This window comes from Perca fluviatilis, chromosome 2 (genome assembly GCF_010015445.1).
Source record: "Perca fluviatilis chromosome 2, GENO_Pfluv_1.0, whole genome shotgun sequence".
Lineage (NCBI taxonomy): Eukaryota > Metazoa > Chordata > Actinopteri > Perciformes > Percidae > Perca > Perca fluviatilis.
Window position 1 is genome coordinate 36,978,679 of NC_053113.1, and position 26,830 is coordinate 37,005,508.

The 26,830-nt window shown below is 43.4% G+C and overlaps 1 protein-coding gene across 3 annotated transcripts in view; it reads right to left on the minus strand.

Annotated features, from left to right (window-relative positions):
* Nucleotides 1-6,373: 6,373 nt before the first annotated feature.
* The window catches only part of pitpnm3 (PITPNM family member 3), a 112,747-nt gene continuing 92,290 nt past the window's right edge, over nt 6,374-26,830 (minus strand). For all 3 annotated transcript variants that reach the window (XM_039778747.1, XM_039778732.1, XM_039778738.1), the window contains exons 11-20: nt 26,079-26,297; nt 25,767-25,915; nt 17,159-17,275; nt 13,669-13,785; nt 13,421-13,569; nt 13,090-13,239; nt 11,952-12,135; nt 11,420-11,548; nt 10,864-11,252; nt 6,374-9,352 (exon numbers count right to left, since the gene is read on the minus strand). In XM_039778747.1, the coding sequence (XP_039634681.1) occupies nt 10,938-11,252; nt 11,420-11,548; nt 11,952-12,135; nt 13,090-13,239; nt 13,421-13,569; nt 13,669-13,785; nt 17,159-17,275; nt 25,767-25,915; nt 26,079-26,297 (1,529 nt within the window). In that variant the 3' untranslated portion in view covers nt 6,374-9,352; nt 10,864-10,937. The remainder of the gene's footprint in view (nt 9,353-10,863; nt 11,253-11,419; nt 11,549-11,951; nt 12,136-13,089; nt 13,240-13,420; nt 13,570-13,668; nt 13,786-17,158; nt 17,276-25,766; nt 25,916-26,078; nt 26,298-26,830) is intronic.

The window sequence follows — 26,830 nt, forward strand, 5'->3', positions numbered from 1 at the left end:
TCTCTCTCTCTCTCTCTCTGCTGCTTTGGACTGTTGATCTATTCAGACTTTAATGCATTCCTCATCGCTGCCCTGGCATCCACATATCACCTGCCAGATAACAGGACAAATTAAACCCTGTTCTGCTGTTTTGGAATAACAATAAGGCTGATTCAGTAGTGGTACTGCTGCTATGCAGAGCTGAAGGTAATAGTGTCTAATTGCTGCTAGGTAACTGACTGTATTGCAGAGCATACACTTAAGGAATTCAGTTATGGAAGGCTGACCGTTTCTTTCTTATGCAAGCATTACGTTGTACTCTGAACAGTATGCCAGTTTCCACAGGTGTTGCGTTAAATAGAGGGATCTTTATCTAATGCAGCATATTTTATAAGAAAAGTGTTGTCAGCGATCCTTAGAATATCCTCAAGTAGCACGGTACACTATAGCTGCAGCGTGCCTAGCTGTGCCCTGCAGCTGCAGCATCATCTACTTGCAAAGACAAAAACCCTGCAACAGCAGGATACATTGATTCACAAGTCAGGTCCATTTAGCTTTAACAAGATTCAGACCTTGTGACCTGAAAAAGCCTCAGATATTAAGAAGCATTATGCGCAACTATGATAATTAGGGATTAGCCAACACTGACGTTATTAATTTGATATAATTGACAGTAGTTCCAATCAAGTTTACTTGTCATGGACAATATAAATTAACGTTGTTATGTCACGAGAAGGAATGCAACACATGTAATGTTTATAGGGTGTCTTGCTGAAGCTAATTAGCAGTCCCTGTCCCTAGTTAGGCTTTTACATCAAGGTTAACACTTAGAGGTTGACAATCTTAGACACTATCTTATGAGAAAGACCATGTCGTATGCACTAAAGCTCCAGATCAGCCACTAAATGAATATTGTAGTGAGACTATTGTAGTAAGAATATTTTCTTAATTGATGTTTCCAGGGTCAAGAGTGACCCTTAAACCTCACTTAAAAATATTCTGGTCCAAGAGACGGTTAAGTTTATTCTGATTCCTTCGCCTTTGGTGCTAAAACAGGTGACCACGAGTCTCAAAATCCAAGATAAAGGCCCTACCTAAACAGCTCTTTAAATGGTACTCAAAGGCACTTTACATGTTAATAAAAACAATAACAGCAATAGTAAAAATAAACAGCACACTCTCCAGAGGCCTGTACTACGAAGCAAGATCAACATGGCCTGGATTTCTTTCAGTAATCCGGCTTCACCTAACCTAACAACCACGGTCCCGCATAACCTGTACTACGACGCTGGTTATCAACTAGTTCAGTCAACTCAGGGTTTCCCAATCCAGCGGCGCGCGCGTTCACATAAAAGAGGCGAGGTTTGCGCACCACAACCAATCGCAATCATCTACCAGAGCCGCATATTTTAAACAAGAAGAGCAAACTATAATTCAACATAAATATGAAGAACACAGACACGGTTTTACAGGCATAACGCAATACAGTCGCTGCTTCCTAAAACAGGAAGGAAAGCTGGCAAAAAAAAAAAAAAAAATAGCTGTAGATGTTTAAATCACAACACTTATTAATATCACTTCCTCATCAGTCAGGACCAAGATCTGACCATAATTACACTTGTGCTTTCCATAAAGTGTCGTTGCTTTAGCCTATAATTTCAGTTGCAACCCTGGCAGTAGGAAGCGATCGTGAGAGCAAATAAAAATATAAAAACATAATTCAAACCGATGCGGCACACGGCTCAAGAAGCCGATATTTAATCCCCTCCCCATTAAAATATATATATATATATATTCATACAAATACCAATCAGGGAATGTTAACGGGTTGTCGATCTCTAAATGTTTTAACACTTAGGCCGCCTCTCTCTCCCTCTCCCTCTCTCTCTCTCTCTCTCTCTCTCTCTCTCTCTCTCTCTCTCTCTCTCCTCCCGAGGCTCCGCCTGGTCTTTTAAGAACGGGGGCGCCGTTATCAATCGAGTATTGATTGGTCAGTAGGCGGTGCTTTAACACCGGTTGATCTCTGATCTCCAACTTAACCTGCTCCCGACCAGGTTAGGTGTTCAGCATGAGTTACCACGGCGATTGAACCCGATAACAACTAATCCACCTTCGTAGTACAGAAAATCCTGGGTTGAACCTGAAGTTAGCTCGTTAACGCCAAATCCTGCTTCGTAGTACAGGCCTCAGGAAGCAGTAACTTGAACACCTAGTTGATTAGTGAAGTAGGAAGAGTACACTTTTACTAAAGAGTCTCAAAGGAAATTACCTTGATTCAAGATATTGATCAGATGAAGTGACTTATGGAAAGAATACAAATAACTAGGAGATAAAAAAAGAGGGCACATTTTTTCTCATTGGTTTCTTCTGTGAAAGCGAAGGTAACAACGGAGAGAATAAGGGCACATCTTAAAGGTGCAATATGTAATATTGTATGTAATACTGGCAGCTAGCGGTTAAAATAGTTACTGCACTACCAATTCAAAATACTGGAGAGTCGTTTCCCCCGCCCCCTCCTGCCCAGACTCGAAGTTCACGGGGGTTGCCAGGCTGAGACCGCAGCATTCACAATGTTGCTAGACGCTTTTCTCACATAGCCAGACATTACTTCACAGCACAGCAGAGTAGCTAACGTTAGATGCTAATCTCACATAGCCAGACATTACTCCACAGCACAGCGGAGTCTTTTACATATCAATGAGCGGAGTAGCTAACTAGATGCTGGCTATATTAAGAGTCATAAAAGCCCGTGCTCACGCGGAGCTCTGTAACCAACTGACAGACACATTTTTTCAGCTTAGAATTATGAACCGCTAAAAACACAACAACCTCACCGTACTCTCCACACGCCAGTCAGGCACACTTCCTCGGCTTAGAATTACAATACGAAACGCTAAAAATACCACTACCTTGCCGATGGAACACACTTCATTGGCTTAGAATTACAACAACAATCGCTAAACACACTGCACACTCCTCTCTTCCCGATTTACAGCCCCCCTCTCGTGGCTTAAAATAACTCACCGTTGTCGGCTCCAGCTGCTGAACTACACGCTGTAAACAGCCATGGGCTACTTGCCTGGTCCTCCCGGTAACGTTAGCAGTTAACAGGGTTAGCATGGCGGCGTTAGCCAGGACCAGTCGGGATCACTTGACTGGCTGTGTCTCAATTGTTCCCCGCCCCCCCGACACACACACACACCATACACACACAAACACACACACACTACGTGCCCTGCAGCCCGGAGGCCTGTACTACGAAGCAGGATTTGGCGTTAACGAGCTAACTTCAGGTTCAACCCAGGATTTTCTGTACTACGAAGGTGGATCAGTTGTTATCGGGTTCAGTCGCCGTGGTAACTCATGCTGAACACCTAACCTGGTCGGGAGCAGGTTAAGTTGTAGATCAGAGATCAACCGGTGTAAAAGCACCGCCTACTGACCAATCAATAGGTCGATTGATAACGGCGTCACCATTCTTAAAGAAGATCAGGCGGAGCTCGGGTGCAGAGAGAGAGGGGAGGAGAGGAGAGAGGGGTGCGCTCATAAAAGTTAAAACATTGAGAGACCAACAACCCCGTTAACATGGGTATTTTTATGAAATATAGCCTATATATTTTAATGGGAGGGAATTACATATCGGCTTGGAGCCGTGGGCGTCAATGCGCACATCGGTTTGAATTATGTTTTTATGTTTTATTTGCTCTAACGATCGCTTCCCACTGCCATGGTTGCAACTGAAATCATAGGCTAAAGCAACGACAGTTTATGGAAAGCCCAAGTGTAATTATGGTCAGATCTTCCTGACTGATGAGGAAGTGATATTAATAAGCGTTGTGATTTAAACATCTACAGCGTCGGCTATTTTTTATTTTTTTTTGCCATCTTTCCTTCCTGTTTTAGGAAGCAGCGACTGTATTGCGTTTTCCCTGGAAAACCGTGTCTGTGTTTTTCATATTTATGGAGAAATAACATGCGGCTCTGGTAGATGTTTGCGATTGGTCGTGGTGCGCAAACACCGCCTCTTTTATGTGAACGCGCGCGCCGCTGGATTGGGAAACCCTGAGTTGACTGAACTAGTTGTTAACCAGCGTCGTGATCCAGGTTATGCAGGACCGCGGTTGTTAGGTTAGGTGAAGCCGGATTACTGAAAGAAATTCAGGACATGTTGATCTTGCTTCGTAGTACAGGCCTCAGCTCTCTAGCTGACTAGTACACAGATTACAACAAAACAGGTTATTTTGTGCATCAGTGAATTGGTCTACATGTTCACAGAGATTTATTTATTTATCATAATATACTGTATCTAATTACACATGGCAAACTTAGGACCTAGGTGAAATAACTTGACTTTAACTTTAACTGCTTTTAATGCTGGTATACTATTTACACACAATTACACATTTGATGTTATGTTGTTACTTTGTAGATAAAACAATACATGTGGCTGATATAGTAATGCTGTTGGAGTTTAAAAGTAGTGTAAGGGTTAGTGTACAATGCTTTTGCAGGGGAATATTTTGAGTTCTGGTCTGGGTTTGGTTTTATTGGCAGTTGGGCTGGTTTTGTCATACAGACCAGGCAACCCTGCAGAGCATGCAAAAGCCTAGAAAGCCTTTAGTTATTTCTGCAGTTACCTCAGATATTGTGTTTGAATAAAGATATCTTATTAACTCATCATGGATCTTCTATAATTTACCTTTCAACATCGGCCACCACACCTCCAAAACTAATGACCTCAGATATACATTATATTTAGTGCTTATTTGCAAATGTCAGCATCCTAACACACTAAACATAGATGGCAAACATTACACCTGCTAAAGATCAGGATGTTCATATTGTCATCTTAAAGGGATACTTCACCGATTTAGCATTAAGTATCACTTTGTATCAGTAGAAACACGTTAGTATTTTTGAATGGCCCTGCTTCCCTCCCTCATGTCCCCCTGAGACCAGAGATCTCTGGATTGTGGGTCTGGAAAAAGTCTTCCGATGACGGAAAACAAGGATTTTTGCGTCATCGGAAGATTTCTTTGACCAGAGGCCATGGACTACAGCCAGTAGTAGGAGCATGTTTTCAACCCGCCCCTAGGGGGCTGGATTGTCATCTTTCTCTGAGGATTGCCTAAGCAAAACGAGCGTCAGCCATCTTGAATCTTCTCAGCAGAAAACTTTTACAACAATTATGTGCATTCAAACTATCGCACATGTGTACCACTGGGATACATTGGTACAGATCGGAGAATATGCAGGACACTTTATTACAGACCGAATACTCAACACACTACGCGAGCTTCGCCCCCATGCTACGGAGACCAGCGGTGTTGCTCGATGCCTCTGGCCCGTAAAGGGACATCATCAGCGGGGAACGAGTGTGCCGTTGATAAGCTAACGCTAGCCGGCCACCTGTCCCATCAATCCTGCTTGCAAGTGTCTGCTCATTAGACAACAAACTGGACTACATCCAACTTCAACCAAACTCCCAACGCCAGTTCAGACTCTGCTGTGTTTTTGTTGTTGTGGAAACATGGCTGAACAACAGTGTACCGGACTATCCAGCTACCAGGCCTGCTGCTCTGTCGCCGGGTAAGACTAGTGGAGGTGGGCTGTGTTAACACAAACTGCCTGGTGCAGAAATGGGTTGCTTGCATCCAACTAACTACTAACTGCTGGTGGAGTTTGTGACTGTTGAATGCCGACCATTCTACATTCCACGCAAATTTACGGCTGTCTTTACAGCCCACCAAACGCTAAAGCTAGTATGTGTTAGCTGAACTTTACGGAGCATATCATGTGTGTGCACTAAATGTAGCCTGTTTCATATGTCTGCGTCGCCCATGTACAGCCTCACAGAGCAGCAAGCATGTCTGTTGTCTCTTAGTCTCGTTTCTGAGGACCTCTCGTCTCTTAGTTTGAAAGTTAATTCTTGACGATGGAAACAGCAGTCAACTAAATAATCTCTACACTAATAAATGGATCTTGCGTTGAGATTATGCTGTCCACAGTTAAAGGTCTAGAATGAACTTTGAACAACTCAACTCAAGGCAACCTAGATTTGTGCACGCCTGATCAGTGGCTTCTTCTATCAACACTGCAGGCTGAGGTGTAGCATTATAGTGGTGAAGGGATGAGTGCTTATATTTATGGCAATCAGCACAGGCTTGTTGATTAAAGTCAAATAGTTAGTGAATGGTAAAAAATAAGTTTCTAAGTTTGACTAAGCCTTATCAAATACAAATAAGGGGATATCACATTCAAGTCTGATGCCACCACAGTAAAACTCTGACCTTATCCTATAGTATAAAATAAAGCTTATCGCAGGTGATTCGGCTTCCATCTCCAGAGATGAGGAGCACGTGATAGGAATAATAACACACTCTTTGAACAAAACTAAATTCTTCATCTGTGAAATATCTTTATTTATGCAATAATGATAGATTGACTGAGTCCAATAAACACAATAACATTTTCATCATCACAGGAGATCTGTACAAAATAATACACTTTGTAGCAGTGAAATCAGGTGCTTTGTCCTCAAAAGACCAAAATAAGACCACAAAAATGAAGAAGAGGCTGTAACACAATGTTAGTTCACTTACTAAATCTTACTCTATAAGTCAGAAGAATTGTTAATAAATGGCAAATTAGGTCAATACCCAATAGTTAAGTCTTGATGTGGTGAATAATAATAATTTTACATTAATTGGAACTTAGTGAGAGGTCATCATATTTCACTGAAGACAATAATTGTGTAACTCTTAAAGCGCTCAATAAATATACAGTATATATATATTTTTCCATTGTATATCCTGTTGTTCTCTTCTTTTATTCTGTAATATCAGGATTAATTGACTTTAGTATTTACTGTAAAAAAAAGAAAGAAAGAAAAACTAATTTGTCTGATTAGTCAGTTTCCATTTTAAATGAGTAAACCTCTATGGTAACAGTAAGAGGTAACAAAGCCTCACTTCACTATTTCTTACCATTAAAAACTAATTTTAAGAAATTCAAGAACTTATTTGCAATTGCAAAACGTGGTGGTTGAATTTATGTCCAGGAGTATTTATATATTTATTTAATATATATTTAGTATTTATTCATTATTCACCCCTTATTTAGAAATAACTACTCTATTATTAGTTTAATGTACCACAAATATGACAATGAACAATATCAAATAATTAACATGCACAGGACAATCACCATTTAACCATTAGATCAGTATTTGCCATTTACTAACATTGTTGTAAAAAATGCTGCCCAGCATAAATACTTCACTCCTCCAGTGTATCATCATGGAAGGAAAATATCACTATGTGTAATACAGACTTATAAACTCACTTTGATTATCGTGTACACATGGATGGGAATGATCATGTCGTTACTTGGATGACAATGTTTCAGTATTACCATTTTAAATGCAAAACGAAATGGAGTTAAGTATTTCAGTATTGTTTCTACAACATTATATAATTACCAATAATGCTAATCGGTGCACTGCAATTACAGGGGCGGTACTACAGGGAGTCATACATACTTAATAGTAATCAAATAGCTAATTACTGAAGCACCTATGGTGTACAGGCGGTGAAAGAAAAACAAGACAGCTCCATTCTGATGTTCCACTCAGCTTTGCAGGTTTTCAGTTAAACCAAGAGCCCCTTAGAACTCTTAAGCCCTTTTTCTTTCATAGCAGGTATAAAAACCTTGTCTAAGAAATCCGCTCACACACTACTTCAATCCAAACCTATAAAATAAACGCTCAGTTGTGAAAAGCCGGCAGTAGTGAGCTGCAGTGAGAACATGCTTTATGCCAACACTGGCCTCCCTGTGTCCTCTGATTCCTCTGCAGAGGCATACACTTGTCATAGCTGTCTTCATGTTCACAATAAATACAACTCTACAACAAATAAACCTAGACACTCACTCACACACGCACATACATATATACAGTATCTAAAACATGTCAAAGCAAAATACCAATTACATAAAATGCACTTTGTCCTGTAGTAACAGTAAAACTCAATACTTTGGTCAAACAAATCAGATAAGTTTGCATGTCTACACAACATCAAATACAATTTAAGGCAAAAATCAACCTTTCAACAAGTCAAACAACAAAAGGTTCAAAAACATACATTGAAAATATTTCTATTTACAATATTTCCTCATAGAAAAATATGTTTGACTTTTTTGAATGTTTGAAACATGGCCACAGTAAGACTCAATTCAACCCAGAGTGCACAAGACAGCATTGGATTTCAACACAAATCTATTGGTTCCAGTGCAGCTGTAGTGGAATTTCAACTGGCATGGGGTGTGTTGTACAATATTCTGCAAGCTACTGCAACTACTACCAAGAAAGTGAACTAATGCTGCCAATGATGATAATTACATTGTCATTTTAAGCACGAAGAAGTTCTGATCACTTTTTACATCTGTCTATCAATTTGTAAACATTTTTTGGTCAAACCAATACTTTCCTACAAACTATTTCTGTTTAAAACCTCTATTAGTTACTGTAACCAACAGGCAGCAACAGTGCACAATGTGCAGGAAAAACTAGAACTACAAATACAACTCTTTGTTTCTGAAGTGAGTACTGCAGCTAAATTGAGAACCACTGCGGTGTACTTCGATAGTGCAAATGCGACCTCAGTGGCCCAAGCCGTGCGCGAGCTGACCCGGTCTGAGGCGGCTTTCGGAAGGCCTGTTCTGCCAGACTGGTTGTGGGGACGGAAGGTGGTAGTAACCACAATGCGAGGGAGACATCTATCAGTGGAAGTGGAATGCAGGCAGAGGCCAGTGTTCGGTAAGGTCGGCTCATTGGGGCTTCAGATCGCAGAGCTCGTGTACATATTGAACCTAAATGTCACAGTGCTTCTGTGTCCAAAGGCCCACACGGAGATGATGAGTGTGGACTATTTACATGGGTGGATGGTTAGTGCAGGAGTCAGTCAACATGGCCACCTGTCAGCACAGCAGTCTGCTAATCTGTTGCCAAAGTCTCAACAGGTTCAAAGTCCCCTCTGTCGTCCCATTTGTCATCCTCTGAAGTGTTTGTGTGTGCATGAATATCAATTATATATCAATATATATATATCAATTATCTCAAGTACATTCTTTTGATTTTACAATTGGACACAATTTAACTTGACACAGACATTCGCAAAAATCATTACCATCCCTCGGCAACTGTTTAAAGTTTCAGGCACAAAGACTAAGTGACGTAATCCGCCAAGCGGGTCACGGAAAAAAAAGAAGAGCCGAACAGGTGGCAAAGTGTGGAGGGCCAAGCAGGAGGTAAAGCTGAGCTGCGAGGGATACCAGCAGAGGATCCAATGTACATGTACAGTAGGTAGAGGTGACACTGTCAAATGAGAGAGGAAATATTAGTGAAGCGTCTCACATTCCAGGAAAAGTTAACACATTGATTAGCGCTTGTGTGTTCCGAATTAGCATATTTGTTCCTACAGGCTCTCATGGTGACACAGCTCTAGTTTCCATAATTGCACGGACAATATTTCTGAATCAAGAAATGAGTGGATTTCCAGCATGGGAGAACATCGTAGTTGTAGCTCATCAGTACTTGCATAATCATGGGCACGTTTACCAGTCCTCCTAGGGAGCTGCTGCTAATAATAGCAACCCAGGTTGCCACATGAATATTAAGTATAAAGAAAAATTGCTCATTGTTTTTTTCCTTTCCTGCTTTGCGTCTTTCATTGTTCCTTTCTGATCTTTTTTCCTTTCTTTCTGTTCTGAGGCTTTGCGCTTTTTTATAAAAAATAATAATGCCTCTGTGACTAAAAGTGTAACATCCATAATGTATCAGGTACATCAAAGAACATTATCTAATCAAGGTGGACATTTATTGACTTTGCTGGAACTCAACAGAGGCGAGCAAAGTCAATCTGTGTTTGCTTCAAAGCTTTGCGGAGCCTTGAGCTCTTAAAGGCTGAACAGACAATGCAGGGAAATAAAAGGTAAAGGGCTGCATTATTCAACGATGCTACGGGGATTGTTATTCTTACGCAGGAAACCATAAAACACAACTTCCCAGGTGTTGCAGCAATTCGAAGAGGTGGATTGCCACTTTGATGCTCTTAACTACCGTCTGATCATAGGCTGTCAGAGAAAGCCTGTGCATCATTAAAACTGAAGGGAAGATGTTTGCTTTGCACGACAGAAGGCCTTTTTTTTTTCCATTGTGCAAAAAGCGACCTTCACCACCTTATTTGATGTTTGCACATTTCATCCCTGTTTTTGTCATCCACTTTAAAATCAGGAGAATTGATTGGGTTTTCACAAAATTTGAGGGACTGATGCATGCCATTGCTCTGCTCTGGCATTTTCTAAATTGAAGGGACACTCCACCAATTTTACACATGGAGTACTACTCAGTCTGTGAAAGGCTGTCGCATAATGTATTTTGAGGATCTGGGGGAGGCTTTCTAAAATCTGAAATAACCCTGATGATCTCATCAGATTTATCTGGGCTTGTGCTTTTATAACAGAAAGTCTGTGTTACAAACTGGAGGTTAAATAATGTGGGAATGTAGGAGGCAGTGTGGGTCAAGTTACATTATCGGAATTATAGACTCCTGTGTTTTTGGTGCTTGACCTATACTTGGGATAAAAAGTCATGATATCTCAACCTCTGCTGTTTTTACAACAAATATATTGGGCAATTTCTTTTCTGTTCATCTTTGTTATTCAGACTGAAGCTTGTATATGATTGTCTGACTGCCTCTGTTCACTGCTTGGGAGTACAAAGGTTTTGTTACTGATAAGATTGGGGGCTAAAACTACAACTTAGTTTTAAGTTGTAAAAAGCTGGACATATTCTTTAATATATAATATTTAAACATAAGATCTCACTTTGGCCCTGGACACTATGACCGCTTTGTTCTCCTCTTCTATCCTCCTGCAATCCTTCCATCTCTTTTTGGATGTCAGGGAGTGGTGTCTCCACGAAGTATGGAGGGCCGTCCCCATGGGCCTTGTCCGCCTCCTCCCCCGTGGTCCTTATCTGACTCCGGCTGGCTCTGGGCTCGCTCAGGCTTTGGGTTGGGTGTGCACGGCGGGTCGGGCTGTTGCACTGACATGGTCCTGCGCAGGTGGGTGCGCTTACACAAGAAGTCAGGCTTCGCTGAGAGACCAAATGAGCCCTTCCTTAGGACCATACGAACTGAAGGGGATTTCTTGGGTCTTGCTCTGTGCCCAAACTGAAGGGTGGAGAGGTGTGCTGCATAGCCCTCGCTCAGGAACTACACATACCACACAAAGAAAGGGTTAAAAAAATCAGAAAGAGAGTTGTGAGAACATTTAAGTAAATGAGAAAAACCTAGAGGAGAACCAAAACCTTTCAAGTGAAATAGGCAGAAAGAAACACCATGAAATGCTCCGAAGACAGAAATAAAAGAAATTGAACTACCTGGCACTGATTTTGGTACTTCTTCGAAGGTCTGCCAACAATATAGATCTGTTGGGGGCAGAGGCCGAGCATGTTGTAAACAGAGATGTCCTTCATGGAGCCATAAGCAGAGTTGATCTTAATGTGACACTGGCGAGAGAGGGAATAATCAGTCAGAGATGTGGGTGGCATTTCGATGCAGCGCAACCCAAGGCTACAACACTGAGCTCGCAAAAGAGTAATGCGGAGGACAGAAATCGAGAACCCTGTAGAGCAAAGAACAAAATGTTTCACATGCTTTGTCAGAAAGATTAACTGCCCAGTTAATGTCAGAACATTATATGTCATTTAGCGACTTACAATTGCTTTATATCAGAGGTCGCACGCCTCTGGAGCAACTAGGGGTTAAGTGTCTTGCTCAGGGACACATTGGTTGATGTATCGCAGTGGGAATCAAACCCAGATCTCCAACACCAAAGGCATTTGTCACATCCACTGCGCCATCACCAACACCCCAACCAAGAATGAAGGATGGCTTGTCTCAGAACTGTACCTCCTGTATGAGGTTCCTGAGGAAGATGGTCTTTTGTCGCAGGGGATCATGAACCAAGCCTTCAGAAAAAAAGATCATCCCATGGGGAAAATTGTGCTGCGAGAGCCAGGACACCACACGCTGCTTCTGCATATCAGGGCGGCCTGTGATGTAGATGATCAGATATCCCAGGTCCTGCCAATGCCTGCATGTGAATACATAGCATCAAACACACTTCGAAGTCCCTTTGATCAGTAGTGGCATTCTCATGGAGAAGGACACGCTTTAAGCATCAGGTGTGCAAACAAGCATACACATCTACTCCTTAAAGGAACACGCCAACTTATTGGGAATTTAGCTTATTCACCGTAACCCCCAGAGTAAGACAAGTTGATACATACCCTTCTCATCTCCGTGCGTGCTGTAACGCTGTCTGACGGCTCCAGCATTACCTTAGCCCAGCACAGATCCTGAAGGTAACGGGTTCCAACTAGCCTAACTGCTCCCAATTGTGACAAAAGTGACAAAATAACACCAACATATACGTTCTATTTACATGTTGTGATTTAGAGAGTCACCGCGTGTAAAAACAAACGTAACATGAGACACGCCATGTCTTCTATCCGCCAAAACAAACTGGGAACTATATTCTCAGACAGGCTGTGCGGCGAGCATATCACTCCGCCCAGGTACTATATTCTTCCGCCTGAGAATATTTCCCGGTTTGTTTACGGTTAGAAGATGGCTGTGTCTCATGTTACGCTGTTTTTTGTACACGCGAGACTCTACAAATCACAACATGTAAATAGGAACATGTTAGCGTTATTTTGTCACTTATTCGAGCAGTAGGATTACTGGAACCAGTCACCTGCCTGTTCTGTGATAGGCTGATGCCGCTGGAGCCGTCAGACAGCCTTACAGCACGCACGGAGATGAGAAGGGTATGTATCAACTTGTCTAACTCTGGGGGTTACTGTGAATAAGCTAAATTCCCAATAAGTCGGCGTGTTCCTTTAATGTGTGTCCTAAAGCTTTTTGTCAAACTCTGGAGAGGTGAATTTCATTTACACACACAAAGGAACGCACACGCACACACACACACACACACACACACACACACACACACACACACACACACACGGAGGCTGTCACCAGTTACCTGACGACATCAACAGCTCCGGGGCGAACCTTGGGGTCACTGCCCATGATTGACACACTAGCAGCAAAAGAGCCATCGATGCTGAAGACCACACACTCCATGCTCCGTGGCAACACAGTCAGGTAGGCCTCTGCACTAGTTTGATCACCCCTTGGCATAGAAAAAGAGAGACAAACTGCATTTGCTAAACATGGCCCATTATACTGCACACTCTAGCTAGAAGAGGGCACAAATATAGGACTTGTAACTAATGCTCTCATTTTTCAATGTATTGCTACATCGTAATTGATAATGCAGCACTCTGAAAAGGGCAGGCTACATGGATGCTTACTTGACCACCATTTTAATTGGATAGACTCCCAGGCCGAGCTTCTTGCTCTTGGGTATGGTATATGCCACTCTGCCGCTGCTGTTGGTCACCTCCGTATCAAAGTGCACCCAGCGTCCAGACTGAGGTTGTGTCATTAGCAGGACATCCACCTAAGAGCCAGGATGGGTCAACATGTTGAGGATTAACTTAAGTTTGTGATATGGAGAAAAAAAGTATATGTTGTAACCAATCACGTTGCTGGGTTTCACCTTTTCTCCAGTCAGAGTGACCATGTCCAAGGGACCGTACATGAAGCGACCAACCAGAGTTTGAGGCCCATCCTCAGTGGAAATGACATCATTCACCCTGTGGTTGGCAGTGACGTTCTACAGTAGATAACAAGAAGGACCATAAGAAGCACATAACAGTTCAGTCAGGACACTCCAGTCAGAGATTTTACTGTGATGTGTGTTAGGTGACGCTCTGGAACCAATCTCAGCATTCACTGATGAAGGCTGTGAGATGAGGTAGGAAGCTCTGAAAAAAGCTACTAAGTGGACTTTGAGTTGAGATTTTTTCACACATTAAGACTCCAAGATCAATAATTAACTTCCAAGTTTAAACCGGAGAAAGCACCTCAGAAGAGCCAGATAACTTTTGATGAACACGAACAAATACCTAAAGCTGCTTCAGTTGATATTTTATATTAACAATGTTTTATATCAACATACGCTACCTGCCTAGGAGCAAACCACAGACAGTCAAAGTTAGCGACAAGCTAACTAAAAAAGCCACGTATTTACCTCATGAGTTGGTGAGAAAAAGCTACATAAGCCAGGGGGCCAGAAACACGATGCCAAATGAATGCTAATGTTGTTCCACATCTGCTTTTCTGCTTCATAAGTATAAAAGCAACTGTTTGCTTACAAGTTTGCCATATCCACTTAGAGATGATTTTATGTGAATGTTGTGTTTACAGCTGGTTTCTGCTGCCCCAATGTGGACAACAATTCCGTGGCGCATTTACAGAAATGTTGATTAATGTGCATTGTCCTAATCAAATAAACTTACAACCAACCAATTTAGTAATTTAAGGTTTACGAACCATGCAAAATGTACATGGAACTAAATTTAACAGGGAAAGAGGCCGGAGAAGTGACGAGTGTTAAAATGCTAAAAGCATTATGGAAAGCCTATTATTATCTACAGTGTTGTTATATATAGTAGTATAATATACATATCTTTGCATACGTATTTCTTATTTTTATTATAATCTCTCTTTGTTTATTTATATTTCTTTATTTCCATTCTAAAAGGGAGCAACTGTAATGTAACCCAATTTCCCCCTGGGGATCAATGAAGTAATTCTGACTCTGATTCTAAAATGTGGACATATACATATATATATATATATACACATATATACATATATATATATATATATATATACACATATACACATATATATACACATATATATATATATATACACACATATATATATATACACATATATACACATATATACACACATATATATATATATATATACATACATACATACATACATACACACAAAGGAACGCCACACACACACACACACACACACACACACACACACACACACACACACACACACACACACACACACACACACACAGTATCTAGAACATTTGACTATGAAATAGCTTCGGTGCCTTATTGAACTACAGGGAGGTGCCATTGCGCTTTGATGTGTTGCATTTCCAGATTTCATGCCCAGCCAAATGCCACTGTGCGCACTGTGGGACCTTCCAGAAAAGAGTGTTACTGTACTGCTGTATTAAACTTCCTTGTCTTGTTCTTTTCTCCATACTGCACCATTCAGTGAGGACCTCCAAGTAAGCAGCAGAGAAGCACTAATCCCTAAATCTCTTCTTGCTGAGATGGTTGCATTTTAATAGCATATTAAAGGCACACTAACGTATCATTCTCACACTCTGTTGTGGGCCACCATGACAGAAATTGTAATTCTCCTGCCAACTTCGCTGTCATTTCTGTAACCTGTACTTTATCCTGGAGAACTTTGCACGGCACCCAGCTCTTTATCAACCCCCTGCTTTCCCCGCAAAAAAGTGTTTTCGCCCTGAAGATAGTGTGATAAAAAATACCATTTCCTCAACAAGCTTGCGCAGGATTTAATGTTTAAGAAGAGCTGTCCCACTTTATAAAAAAACCATTCTATAACACAACTCTATGAGTACACATAAGTAACAGCAACAAAGGCCATATGATGATTCCATCTTTGTTGCAGTGGTTTTATCAGGAGCGAGAAGCTGCAATGACATTGTGGTTACCTGAAAATGCACTACTGTTTATTGACAGCACTCACCTAAAGATAATGGAGCATCTGCACATTATAAATATTGCTGAGTGCAAACATGTTGTGGACGTATATTACTGTTCGGCTAATGATAATTGATTTAAAGGATGTGACATCCGACAAGGAAGTTCAACATTTCCAGCGGTTATCCTGCTTTAGCTTTGTCAACAACTAATTGTTTGCCAGCACGAGGTCTTCCTTACTGATCCAGTGATGGCACACATGCAGAGTATGTGTGCACACACACACACACACACAAACACACACAAACATATCATACATAAAAATCAAAGCTACTGTTGGACTTGAGGAGGCCTGACAGTGTTCATACATTTCCCCGACACAGTTCACTAGGTACTCTGTGCCATCATATGTGAAAACTACAAGCGCCTCTGTATCACCATCCGCTTACATCAAAAGTGTGGAAGGGATGAGTTTCAGAGTCAGACCACCTCCTGTGACAGAGCAGCGTGTACAAGAGACAACAGCCACACTAGCGGTCCCTATCCGGCAGTGACAAACACCTCTTACAAAGTCGATGGGAGATACAGAAATAGATGCCAAGTCTCTGAATAGTATCACACTGCAGCAGATGATCAGATGATCTGGCTGTGCCTAGATTGAATCAGCACGGAGCACGGCTCTTAATCTCCACATACTGAATCGTATTTAGGACTGGGCAACTTTTTCAGAGCTGCTTTTCTTCGAGCACTTACATCAGAAACACATCACTGGGCCAAGGGCGAGGCATGAACAAGATGACACTGACAAAAGAAAAACTTAGTACGCTCAAATATAGATATGTTTCCATGGTATTCCCGTTACATAGTTCTATTTATAGCCTCATGAAAAGCAAGCCATGACAAAATTTTTGTCTTTAGAAAATGGCAGATAAAAGGAGCACTCTGTGGATAGCAATGTGACCTTGATTGTTCTACTCTGCAGGGCTCAGAAGCATCAGGTAATTGTGTGTGTCTGCCTGCTTCAGTGCTTCAAGATGAAAGTGTGGGTGTGAGTGTGAGTATTAAAGAGATTCAGGTCACTGGCCTTTCAAACGGCACTGAAGCACTAAAACCTCAGCAGTTAGTGATAACTGTATATTTAGTTTGAATGAATGCAAGGCCATAGTGGCAGAAGAATAATATCTGCTGTGTGCATTTGTGTGGGTGGGTTTATTTCTGACAATGAGAGGCACCTTAGAGACTATATACCAGGTTGTGTATTATCTGTTGTCCAGCCCAAAGTGCTTTGTTAAAATACTCATGAATTCCTTTACATAAAGTTTGAATATGAGCTTCTAAAAGTGATGTGAGTTGCCATAAATTCACATTTCTGTTAGCAGAACAAACTGGCGCAAAAGTATATTTATACAAAATGAAGCACAAATAATTCATTACCCTTAGTTTGACATGTGTCCTGCGTCTGAGCCATTTTTCTCGTGGGCTGGAGGGAGAGAACGGAGCAGAGCCCAACTTGTCCGCTTCCTGGGTCTTCACACAGTCACATCGCATGAGCTGTCAATAAACACAGGTGTTACAGAGCAGGCATTTCCACACACAAGCCTTTGAAAACACATCCTTCCGTTAAGCAGACAGAACAGGTGTGCTTATCAGTAATAGTCTCACCCAGGGTTTCTGCAGATTTCACCAAGTCAAATTTAAGACGTTTAAAGACCATTATAAATTAAACTTATGACCTATATCACAACTTTTTAAAGGTTCCATGGCATTAAGAGTTCACTTGATGAGGATTTTTAACATTAATATGCGTTCCCCCAGCCTGCCTATGGTCCCCCAGTGGCTAGAAATGGTGATAGGTGTAAACTGAGCCCTGGGTATCCTGCTCTGCCTTTGAGAAAATGAAAGCTCAGATGGGCCGATCTGGAATCTGCTCCTTATGAGGTCATAAGGGGAAAGGTTACCTCCCCTTTCTGTGCTTTGCCCGCCCAGAGAATTTGGCCCACCCATGAGAGAGAGAGAGAGAGACACATCATGGCTTTCAAATGAGCAAAGTGGCAGTTGGTTAAGGCCACACCCCCACCCTCCATCTTGCCCCCCCCTCTCTCCTCCTCAATAGCTACAGACACAGAAATGGCACATACTAAGGAAAGCTCATTGTGGGACTGGCTCTAGTGGCTGTAAATCTGCACCAAGGCTGAATTTCGGGAAAGAGACTTCAGATACAGTATTAGGGGACCACTAAGGCCTATATAAAAGAGACTTCAGATACAGTATTAGGGGACCACTAAGGCCTATATAAAAGAGACTTCAGATACAGTATTAGGGGACCACTAAGGTCTATATAAAAGAGACTTCAGATACAGTATTAGGGGACCACTAAGGTCTATATAAAAGAGACTTCAGATACAGTATTAGGGGACCACTAGCCTATATAAAAGAGACTTCAGATACAGTATTAGGGGACCACTAAGGCCTATATAAAAGAGACTTCAGATACAGTATTAGGGGACCACTAGCCTATATAAAGAGACTTCAGATACAGTATTAGGGGACCACTAAGGCCTATATAAAAAAGACTTCAGATACAGTATTAGGGGACCACTGAGGCCTATATAAAAGAGACTTCAGATACAGTATTAGGGGACCACTAGCCTATATAAAAGAGACTTCAGATACAGTATTAGGGGACCACTGAGGCCTATATAAAAGCATCCAAACAGCACCATGTCATGGGACCTTTAAGACTCCACAGAAACCCTGCTCACCTTAGCACTTTATTGCACATTTAGAAATTATGACATAATAATAATAATACTAATAATAACATGGATTTAAAGCTGGAGTTAGGTTTAGGGATCTTAGGTCATGATTCTGAAGAGCAGCACTGACACAGATTAAGGGCTCAGGGAAGATTTGAAACTTGAATAAAATTACCGCGCACTACTTCAAAGAAGCTATGCATATTATTCTTGACTCTTGGACGTAGAAAAGCTCCTTGTTTCATAACATTGGAAGGGTCTTACATACTGAGCTTGGACTGTGAGAAAAGTAAATGATTCAGTTTCAACAAATTATTTTGTGTGCAGCCCTTAAAATTCTAAGCCGGTCCTTTACTACGACGCAGCATCAAGGAGCTGAAAACCACTGAACCAAAATAAAGATCTTTGGGTTTATTAGCTTCCTGATGGCGTCGATAGCACTTCTTTTTTCCTGTGTGCTCTGCTTATTCCCCTCACGTTTTCTCACAAAGACGACATGCTGCAGCAGATAGTAGCAGGGTGAAAAAATCTTTATTCTTTTCTTCTCTGGAAACTCTGCTTTCTAATGATCAAGTTCAAAGACTACACGTCTTGTTTATTTATTCCTTTATGTCCCTGTTCTTTCTCACTGTCTGAGGATTCAGAGAACATGCTCAGGCAGCTCAGTAGGTAGCTGGTGGTAGTAACACTGCCACGGCTCAAGGTTTAATTCTCACTTATTACTAGACATACAGGTGCTGGTCATATAATTAGAATATCATGAAAAAGTTGATTTATTTCAGTAATTCCATTCAAAAAGTGAAACTTATATAATGTATACATTCATTTCACACAGACTGATATATTTCAAGTGTTTATTTCTTTTAATTTTGATGATTATAACTTAAAACTAATGAAAACCCCAAATTCAGTATCTCCGTAGTATATTGTGAAAAGGTTCAATATTGACGACACCTGGTGCCACACTCTAATCAGCTAATTAACTCAAAACACATGCAAAGGCCTTTAAATTGTCTCTGTCTAGTTCTGTAGGCTACAAAATCACGGGGAAGACTGCTGACTTGACAGCTGTCCAAAAGACGACCATTGACACCTTGCACAAGGAGGGCAAGACACAAAAGGTCATTGGTGAAGAGGCTGGCTGTTCACAGAGCTCTGTGTCCAAGCACATTAATAGAGAGGCGAAGGGAAGGAAAAGATGTGGTACAAGCAATAGGGATAACCTCACCCTGGGCAGGATTGTGAAAACAAGGAGTAATCCATCCATCCATCCATCTATCTTCGTCAGCTTATCCGGTGTCGGGTCGCGGGGGGAGCAGCTCCAGCAGGGGACCCCAAACTTCCCTTTCCCGAGCAACATTAACCAGCTCCGACTGGGGGATCCCGAGGCGTTCCCAGGCCAGGTTGGAGATATAATCCCTCCACCTAGTCCTGGGTCTTCCCCGAGGCCTCCTCCCAGCTGGACGTGCCTGGAACACCTCCCTGGAGGCGCCCAGGGGCATCCTTACCAGATGCCCGAACCACCTCAACTGGCTCCTTTCGACGCAAAGGAGCAGGGGCTCTACCCGAAGCTCCTCACGGATGACTGAGCTTCTCACCCTATCTCTAAGGGAGACGCCAGCCCCCTCCTGAGGAAACCCATTTCGCCCCTTGTACCCTGGATCTCGTTCTTTCGGTCATGACCCAGCCCTTCATGACCATAGGTGAGGGTAGGACAAACCACCGGTAGATCGGAGGTGGCTTTTGGGTTCCGCGCTCTCTTTTGTCACAACGGTGCAATAGATGGAATGTAATACCGCGCACTCGCCGATTCTCCGACCAATCTCCGGCTCCATTGTCCCCTCACTGCGAACAAAACCCCAAGGTACTTGAACTCCTTCACTTGGGGTAAGGACTCATTCCCTACCTGGAGAAGGCATTCCATCGGTTTCCTGCTGAGAACCATGGCCTCCGATTTAGAGGTGCTGATCTTCATCCCAACCGCTTCACACTCGGCTGCGAACCGATCCAGTGAGTGCTGAAGGTCACAGGCCGATGATGCCATCAGGACCACATAATCTGCAAAGAGCAGCGATGAGATCCCCAGCCCACCGAACTGCAACCCCCCCCCACCCGACTACGCCTCGATATCCTGTCCATAAATATTACAAACAGGATTGGTGACAAAGCACAGCCCGGGGCAGAGGCCAACCCTCACCTGAAACGAGTCCGATACTGCCGAGAACCCGACACAGCTCTCACTTTGGTCGTATAGAGATTGGATGGCCCTGAGTAGAGACCCCCTCACCCCATACTCCTGCAGCACCTCCCACAGTATCTCCGGGGGACCCGGTCATAGCCTTCTCCAAATCCACAAAACACATGTAGACCGGTTGGGCATACTCCCAGGCTCCCTCCAGGATCCTTGCGAGAGTGAAGATCTGGTCCATGTGTTTCCCACCCAGGACGGAATCCGCATTGTTTTCTCCTCAAACCGAGGTTCGACTATCGGCCGAACCCTCCTTTCCAGCACCTTGGAGTAGACTTTACCAGGGAGGCTGAGAAGTGTGATACCCCTGTAATTGGCACACACCCTCTGGTCCCCCTTTTTAAAAAGGGGAACCACCACCCCAGTCTGCCACTCCTTTGGCACTGTTCCAGACTTCCACGCAATGTTGAAGAGACGTGTCAACCAGGACAGCCCCTCCACACCCAGAGCCTTGAGCATTTCTGGACGGATCTCATCAATTCCCTTTGCCACTGTGGAGTTGTTTGACTACATCAGTGACTTCCGCCTGGGAAATTCGGATGACAATCCCCGTCATCCTCCAGCTCTGCCTCTAACATAGAGGGCGATTAGTCGGATTCAGGAGTTCCTCAAAGTGCTCCTTCCACTGCCCTATTACCTCCTCAGTTGAGGTCAACAGTGTCCCATCCTTACTGTACACAGCTTGGATGGTTCCCGCTTCCCCTCCTGAGGTGGCGAACAGTTTTCCAGAAGCACTTTGGTGCCGACCGAAAGTCCTTCTCCATGTCTTCTCCAAACTTCTCCCACACCCGCTGCTTTGCCTCTTTCACGGCAGAGGCTGCAGCGCTTCGGGCCCGTTCGTCCTGCAACTGCCTCCGGAGTCCTCTGGGATAACATATCCCGGAAAGACTCCTTCTTCAGTCGGACGGCTTCCCTGACCACCGGTGTCCACCACGGTGTTCATGGGTTACCGCCCCTTGAGGCACCTAAGACCCTAAGACCACAGCTCCTCGCCGCAGCTTCAGCAATGGAAACTTTGAACATTGTCCACTCGGGTTCAATGCCCCCAGCCTCCACAGGGATGCACGAAAAGCATTGGACAGGGGCCTCCTCCAGACGTTCCCAATTTACCCGCACTACACGTTTGGGCTTACCAGGTCTGTCCAGAGTCTTCCCCCACCCCCTGACCCAACTCACCACCAGATGGTGATCGGTTGACAGCTCTGCCCCTCTCTTCACCCGAGTGTCCAAAACATACGGCCTCAGATCAGATGAAACGATTATAAAATTGACCTTCGGCCTAGGGTGCTCTGGTACCAGGTACACTTATGAGCATCCCTATGTTCGAACATGGTGTTCGTTATAGACAATCCATGACTAGCACAGAAGTCCAACAACAAACAACCACTCTGGTTTAGATCAGGGAGGCCGTTCCTCCCAATCACGCCTCTCCAGGTGTCTCCATCATTGCCCACGTCTGCATTGAAGTCCCCCAGCAGAACAATGGAGTCCCCCACTGGCGCCCCATGCAGGACTCCACTCAAGGTCTCCAAGAAGGCCGAATACTCCGAACTCCTGTTTGGTGCATATGCACAAACAACAGTCAGAGTTTTCCCCCCCACAACCCGCAGGCGTAGGGATGCGACCCTCTGGTCCACCGGGGTAAACTCCAACGTAGCGGCGCTCAGCCGGGGGCTTGTTAGTATCCCCAGACCCGCCCGGCGCCTTACACCCTGGGCAACTCCGGAGAAGAAAAGAGTCCAACCCCTATCCAGGAGTACGGTTCCAGAACCGAGACTGTGCGTAGAGGTAAGCCCCACCAGATCTAACCGGTAGCGCTCCACCTCCCGCACCAGTTCCGGCTCCTCCCCCCACAGAGAGGTGACGTTCCACGTCCCCAGAGCCAGCGTCTGCTGCCCGGGTCTGGTCCGTCGAGGCCCCTGACCTTCACCGCCACCCATGTGGCAGCGCACCCGACCCCAGCGGTTCCTCCCACAGGTGGTGGGCCCATGGGCTGGAGAGATGGGAGCCACGTAGCTTTTTCGGGCTGTGCCCGGCCGTGCTCCGTGGCATACCCGGCCACCAGGCGCTCGCCGACGAGCCCGCCGTCTGGGCCTGGCTTCCTCCGGGCAGGGTCACTCCATCTCTACCTTGTTTTTCCATAGGGTTTTTGAACCATTCTTTGTCTGGCCCCTCACCTGAGACCACTTTCCCTTGGGAGACCCTACCAGGAGCACAAAGCTCCAGACAACACAGCCCTCAGGTTCACAGAGACACACAAACCTCTCCACCACGATAAGGTGATGGTTCACGGAGAGGTCAATCCCCCGTCATCCTCCAGCTCTGCCTCTAACATAGAGGGCGTATTAGTCGGAGTGAAACAAAACCCATTCAAAAATGTGGGGGAGATTCCCACAGAGTAGACTGCAGCTGGAGTCAGTGCTTCAAGAACCACCACACACAGACGTATGCAAGACGTATGCAAGGTTTCAGCTGTCGCATTCCTTGTGTCAAGCCACTCATAAACAAGACACAGCGTCAGAAGCGTCTCGCCTGGGATAAAGACAAAAAGGACTGGACTGCTGCTGAGTGGTCCAAAGTTATGTTCTCTGATGAAAGTAAATTTAGCATTTCCTTTGGAAATCAAGGTCCCAGAGTCTGGAGGAAGAGAGGAGAGGCACAGAATCCATGTTGCTTGAAGTCCAGTGTAAAGTTTCCACAGTCAGTGATGGTTTGGGGTGCCATGTCATCTGCTGGTGTTGGTCCACTGTGTTTTCTGAGGTCCAAGATCAACGCAGCCGTCTACCAGGAAGTTTTAGAGCACTTCATGCTTCCTGCTGCTGACCAACTTTATGGAGATGCAGATTTCATTTTCCAACAGACACACAGTGCCAAAGCTATCAGTACCTGGTTTAAGGACCATGGTATCCCTGTTCTTAATTGGTCAGCAAACTCACCTGACCTTAACCCTATAGAAAATCTATGGGGTATTGTGAAGAGGAAGATGCGATACGCCAGACCCAACAATGCAGAAGAGCTGAAGGCCACTATCAGAGCAACCTGGGCTCTCACAACACCTGAGCAGTGCCACAAACTGATCGACTCCATGCCACGCTGCATTGCTGCAGTAATTCAGGCAAAAGGAGCCCCAACTATGTATTGAGTGCTGTACATGCTCATACTTTTCATGTTCATACTTTTCAGTTGCCCAACATTTCTAAAAATCCTTTTTTTGTATTGGTCTTAAGTAATATTCTAATTTTCTGAGATACTGAATTTGGGATTTTCATTAGTTGTCAGTTATAATCATCACAATTAAAAGAAATAAACATTTGAAATATATCAGTCTGTGTTTAATGAATGAATATAATATACAAATTTCACTTTTTGAATGGAATTACTGACATAAATCAACTTTTTGATGATATTCTAATTATATGAGCAGCACCTGTATGTCGATTAAGTGTTACTACCACCATCTACCTACTGAGCTGCCTGAGCATGTTCTCTGAATCATCAGACAGTGAGAAAGAACAGAGACAAAATGATGAAAAGGAATAAATAAACAAGACAAGTGTAGTCGTTGAACTTGATCCTTAGAAAAAACATAAAGCAGCATAAACTAGCCAGATTTGTTCAGATTTCAGTCATAAATTCAATGGTGTTTGATGAAATGGCTCCCACTTGTCAGCTGTAAGGAGAAGATGAATCCTAAACATCCTGCACAAGACAAAGTGTGCCGACCGTTGATAGTGATCCTTCCAGTCATTTTGCAGACTATCGCACAATCTTGAAAAATGGGTATTTATATCATCTAGTGTGTTCTGAACTGTAGATCCATATTTCATGACTCAACATACACACACAATATTTATGGTTATAAATATTGTGTGTGTATGTTGAGCTATAATCCAGTCCTGAGTCATGAAATATGGATAAATGTTTGGGTAAATCTCTCTTATCTCGCTTATTTCTTATTGCTGGCTATTTCCTTCGTCCATAAAGTGGTGTTGATGACATTACTGGCTTGTGGTTCTGGGTATAACATATCCTCTGCCCACTGCCTCCACTTTCTTCCCCCTACTGTACATATTTCCTGTAGATGGTTTTGTTATGATATACAGTATCATACAGTTTGTAGTCTCGCATTGCCAGACCTTCCTCCACAGTGCTGGTTAGTCCACACAGCATTCCGGGTTGGGAGAAAAACGTGCTCTGGTTTATTGGCATCTCTTTAAACCAATCACAATCATCATGGGCGGTGCTAAGCTCCGGACGGAGCCACGGTACCTCTGCTAAATAGTCTCAGGAAGGAACTTGTTTTGGTGGAACATATGTACGTTCAAAAGTAGTTTTAGTCGTGCAACAGAAAACTCAGATTGGACAGATAGTCTAGCTAGCTGTCTGGATTTACCCTGCAGAGATCTGAGGAGCATTTAACCATAGTCCTCACAAATCCACCAGAGGATAGAACGCCAACACAAAGACAGAGGAAGAAAACATCACGCCTAAAATGAAAGAGACTATGCAGTTTGAAATATTTCACCATATATCTCACAAAGAGCTAAATGGACGATGCCGTGACAGCAAGTGGCTTCCTGCTGCTCTCATTTGGTTATACCGACATGTCATGTCAAAACAACCCCGAAGGCCATGGACATGGAGACGTTTGCATAAGACACGGTGCATATGCTAACTCATGGCCTCAAGAGTCTGGAGATGTGCCATACTTTGTCACTTTGTTTCATCTAGTCCCAGAGCAACGTGCTTAGAGAACCTCTCCACATTTGATCCGACAAGTTCAGTCTTTTGTAACTCCAGCCAGCAATTTCAGAGACTGTGACTCACACAGCTACTACTTTTCCCTGCAATGGGCTTTGTCTTGTTATGTACTTTATGTTAGTTGCCTAGCGCTGTTAACAATAAAGTATGCTAATTATGCACAGAGTAAGTCTTTAATGGTTTTGGTATGCTAATTAAATTTATTTTTAGTATTTTATTTTAAAATGTTAAACTTGCTGGGGAAACAAACAATAGTATGTCAATGAGGCTTTCCCACCTGCCGGAGAACAAAGGCTGCTACATCAGTGGACTCCCAGTAGGATGCATGGAAAAGGTGAGGCAGAGCCACTGTTGGGAAGGCTGTCAGCACATCAGGGCAGTACAAAGCATAATCCAGCCTTTTGGAGCCCCACCAGCTACCGGAAACTGAAAGGCACACACATATGCAACGATAGACATGTGAAAATCTGGTCAGTTTAAGAGCTGTGAAACCTCACAAACCTGAATTCATCTACAGCAGATAATTAAGGATAAATAAGATAGGGCAGTGTAGCTTCTCAGTCTCTCTCCTTCCCTCCCTCCTACTCACTGTTCGCGATAGTGTTTCCCAGCTGGCCAATGGAGCAAATCGACATTTCACTTTCCACACTGGTCACGCTGGCTCTACGACCTCCCTCTTCTCCTTCTCCTCCTCCACCTCCTCCTCCTCCTCCTTCACTCTTTGTCTCAGAGGACGTCTGTGAAGCTGGACCTTTAGGAGACTGCTCACCTTCCAAAAACACATTTGAATGGCCTTGGATACTCTCCGCTAGGGTGGGTGAGAAGAGGAGCAAAGGAGAAAAGACCAGGACAAACAAAGAGGGGAGAGGAAAGGAAATGCTTTGATCACACAACAATTGACTGGCCTCAATCTTTAAATCAATGCTGGTATTTTGCCTAATGAGATAGTGCCTTGCAGCGTATCCACTTGCTTTGTGCTTTATTAAGGAAAACCAAGCACTAAGAACAATAACAAAAATGGCTTCTACACTTCATGGGGTTCAAAAAAATCAAGCATTGACTTTGGAAGTCCCAAAAACTTAAGTTTTTTACGGATCGTGTGTTTGTTCGCCGATAATACTGAACAAAAATGAACTTTTTCCCTGGAGACCTGTTTTTACCAGACATCATGTGTCTATTTGTTATTCTCTAAGACGCAGAGCCTAGAAAGCACATATTTCATCAATAATTTAATCGTTGTGTGTCCAGTTTAACAGCATATTTATCTTAAACCCTACAATACATCCTGGGGACAAAAGGAGACTCACACTGAATGTGTGATGCAAGTCCACCAAACAGTAT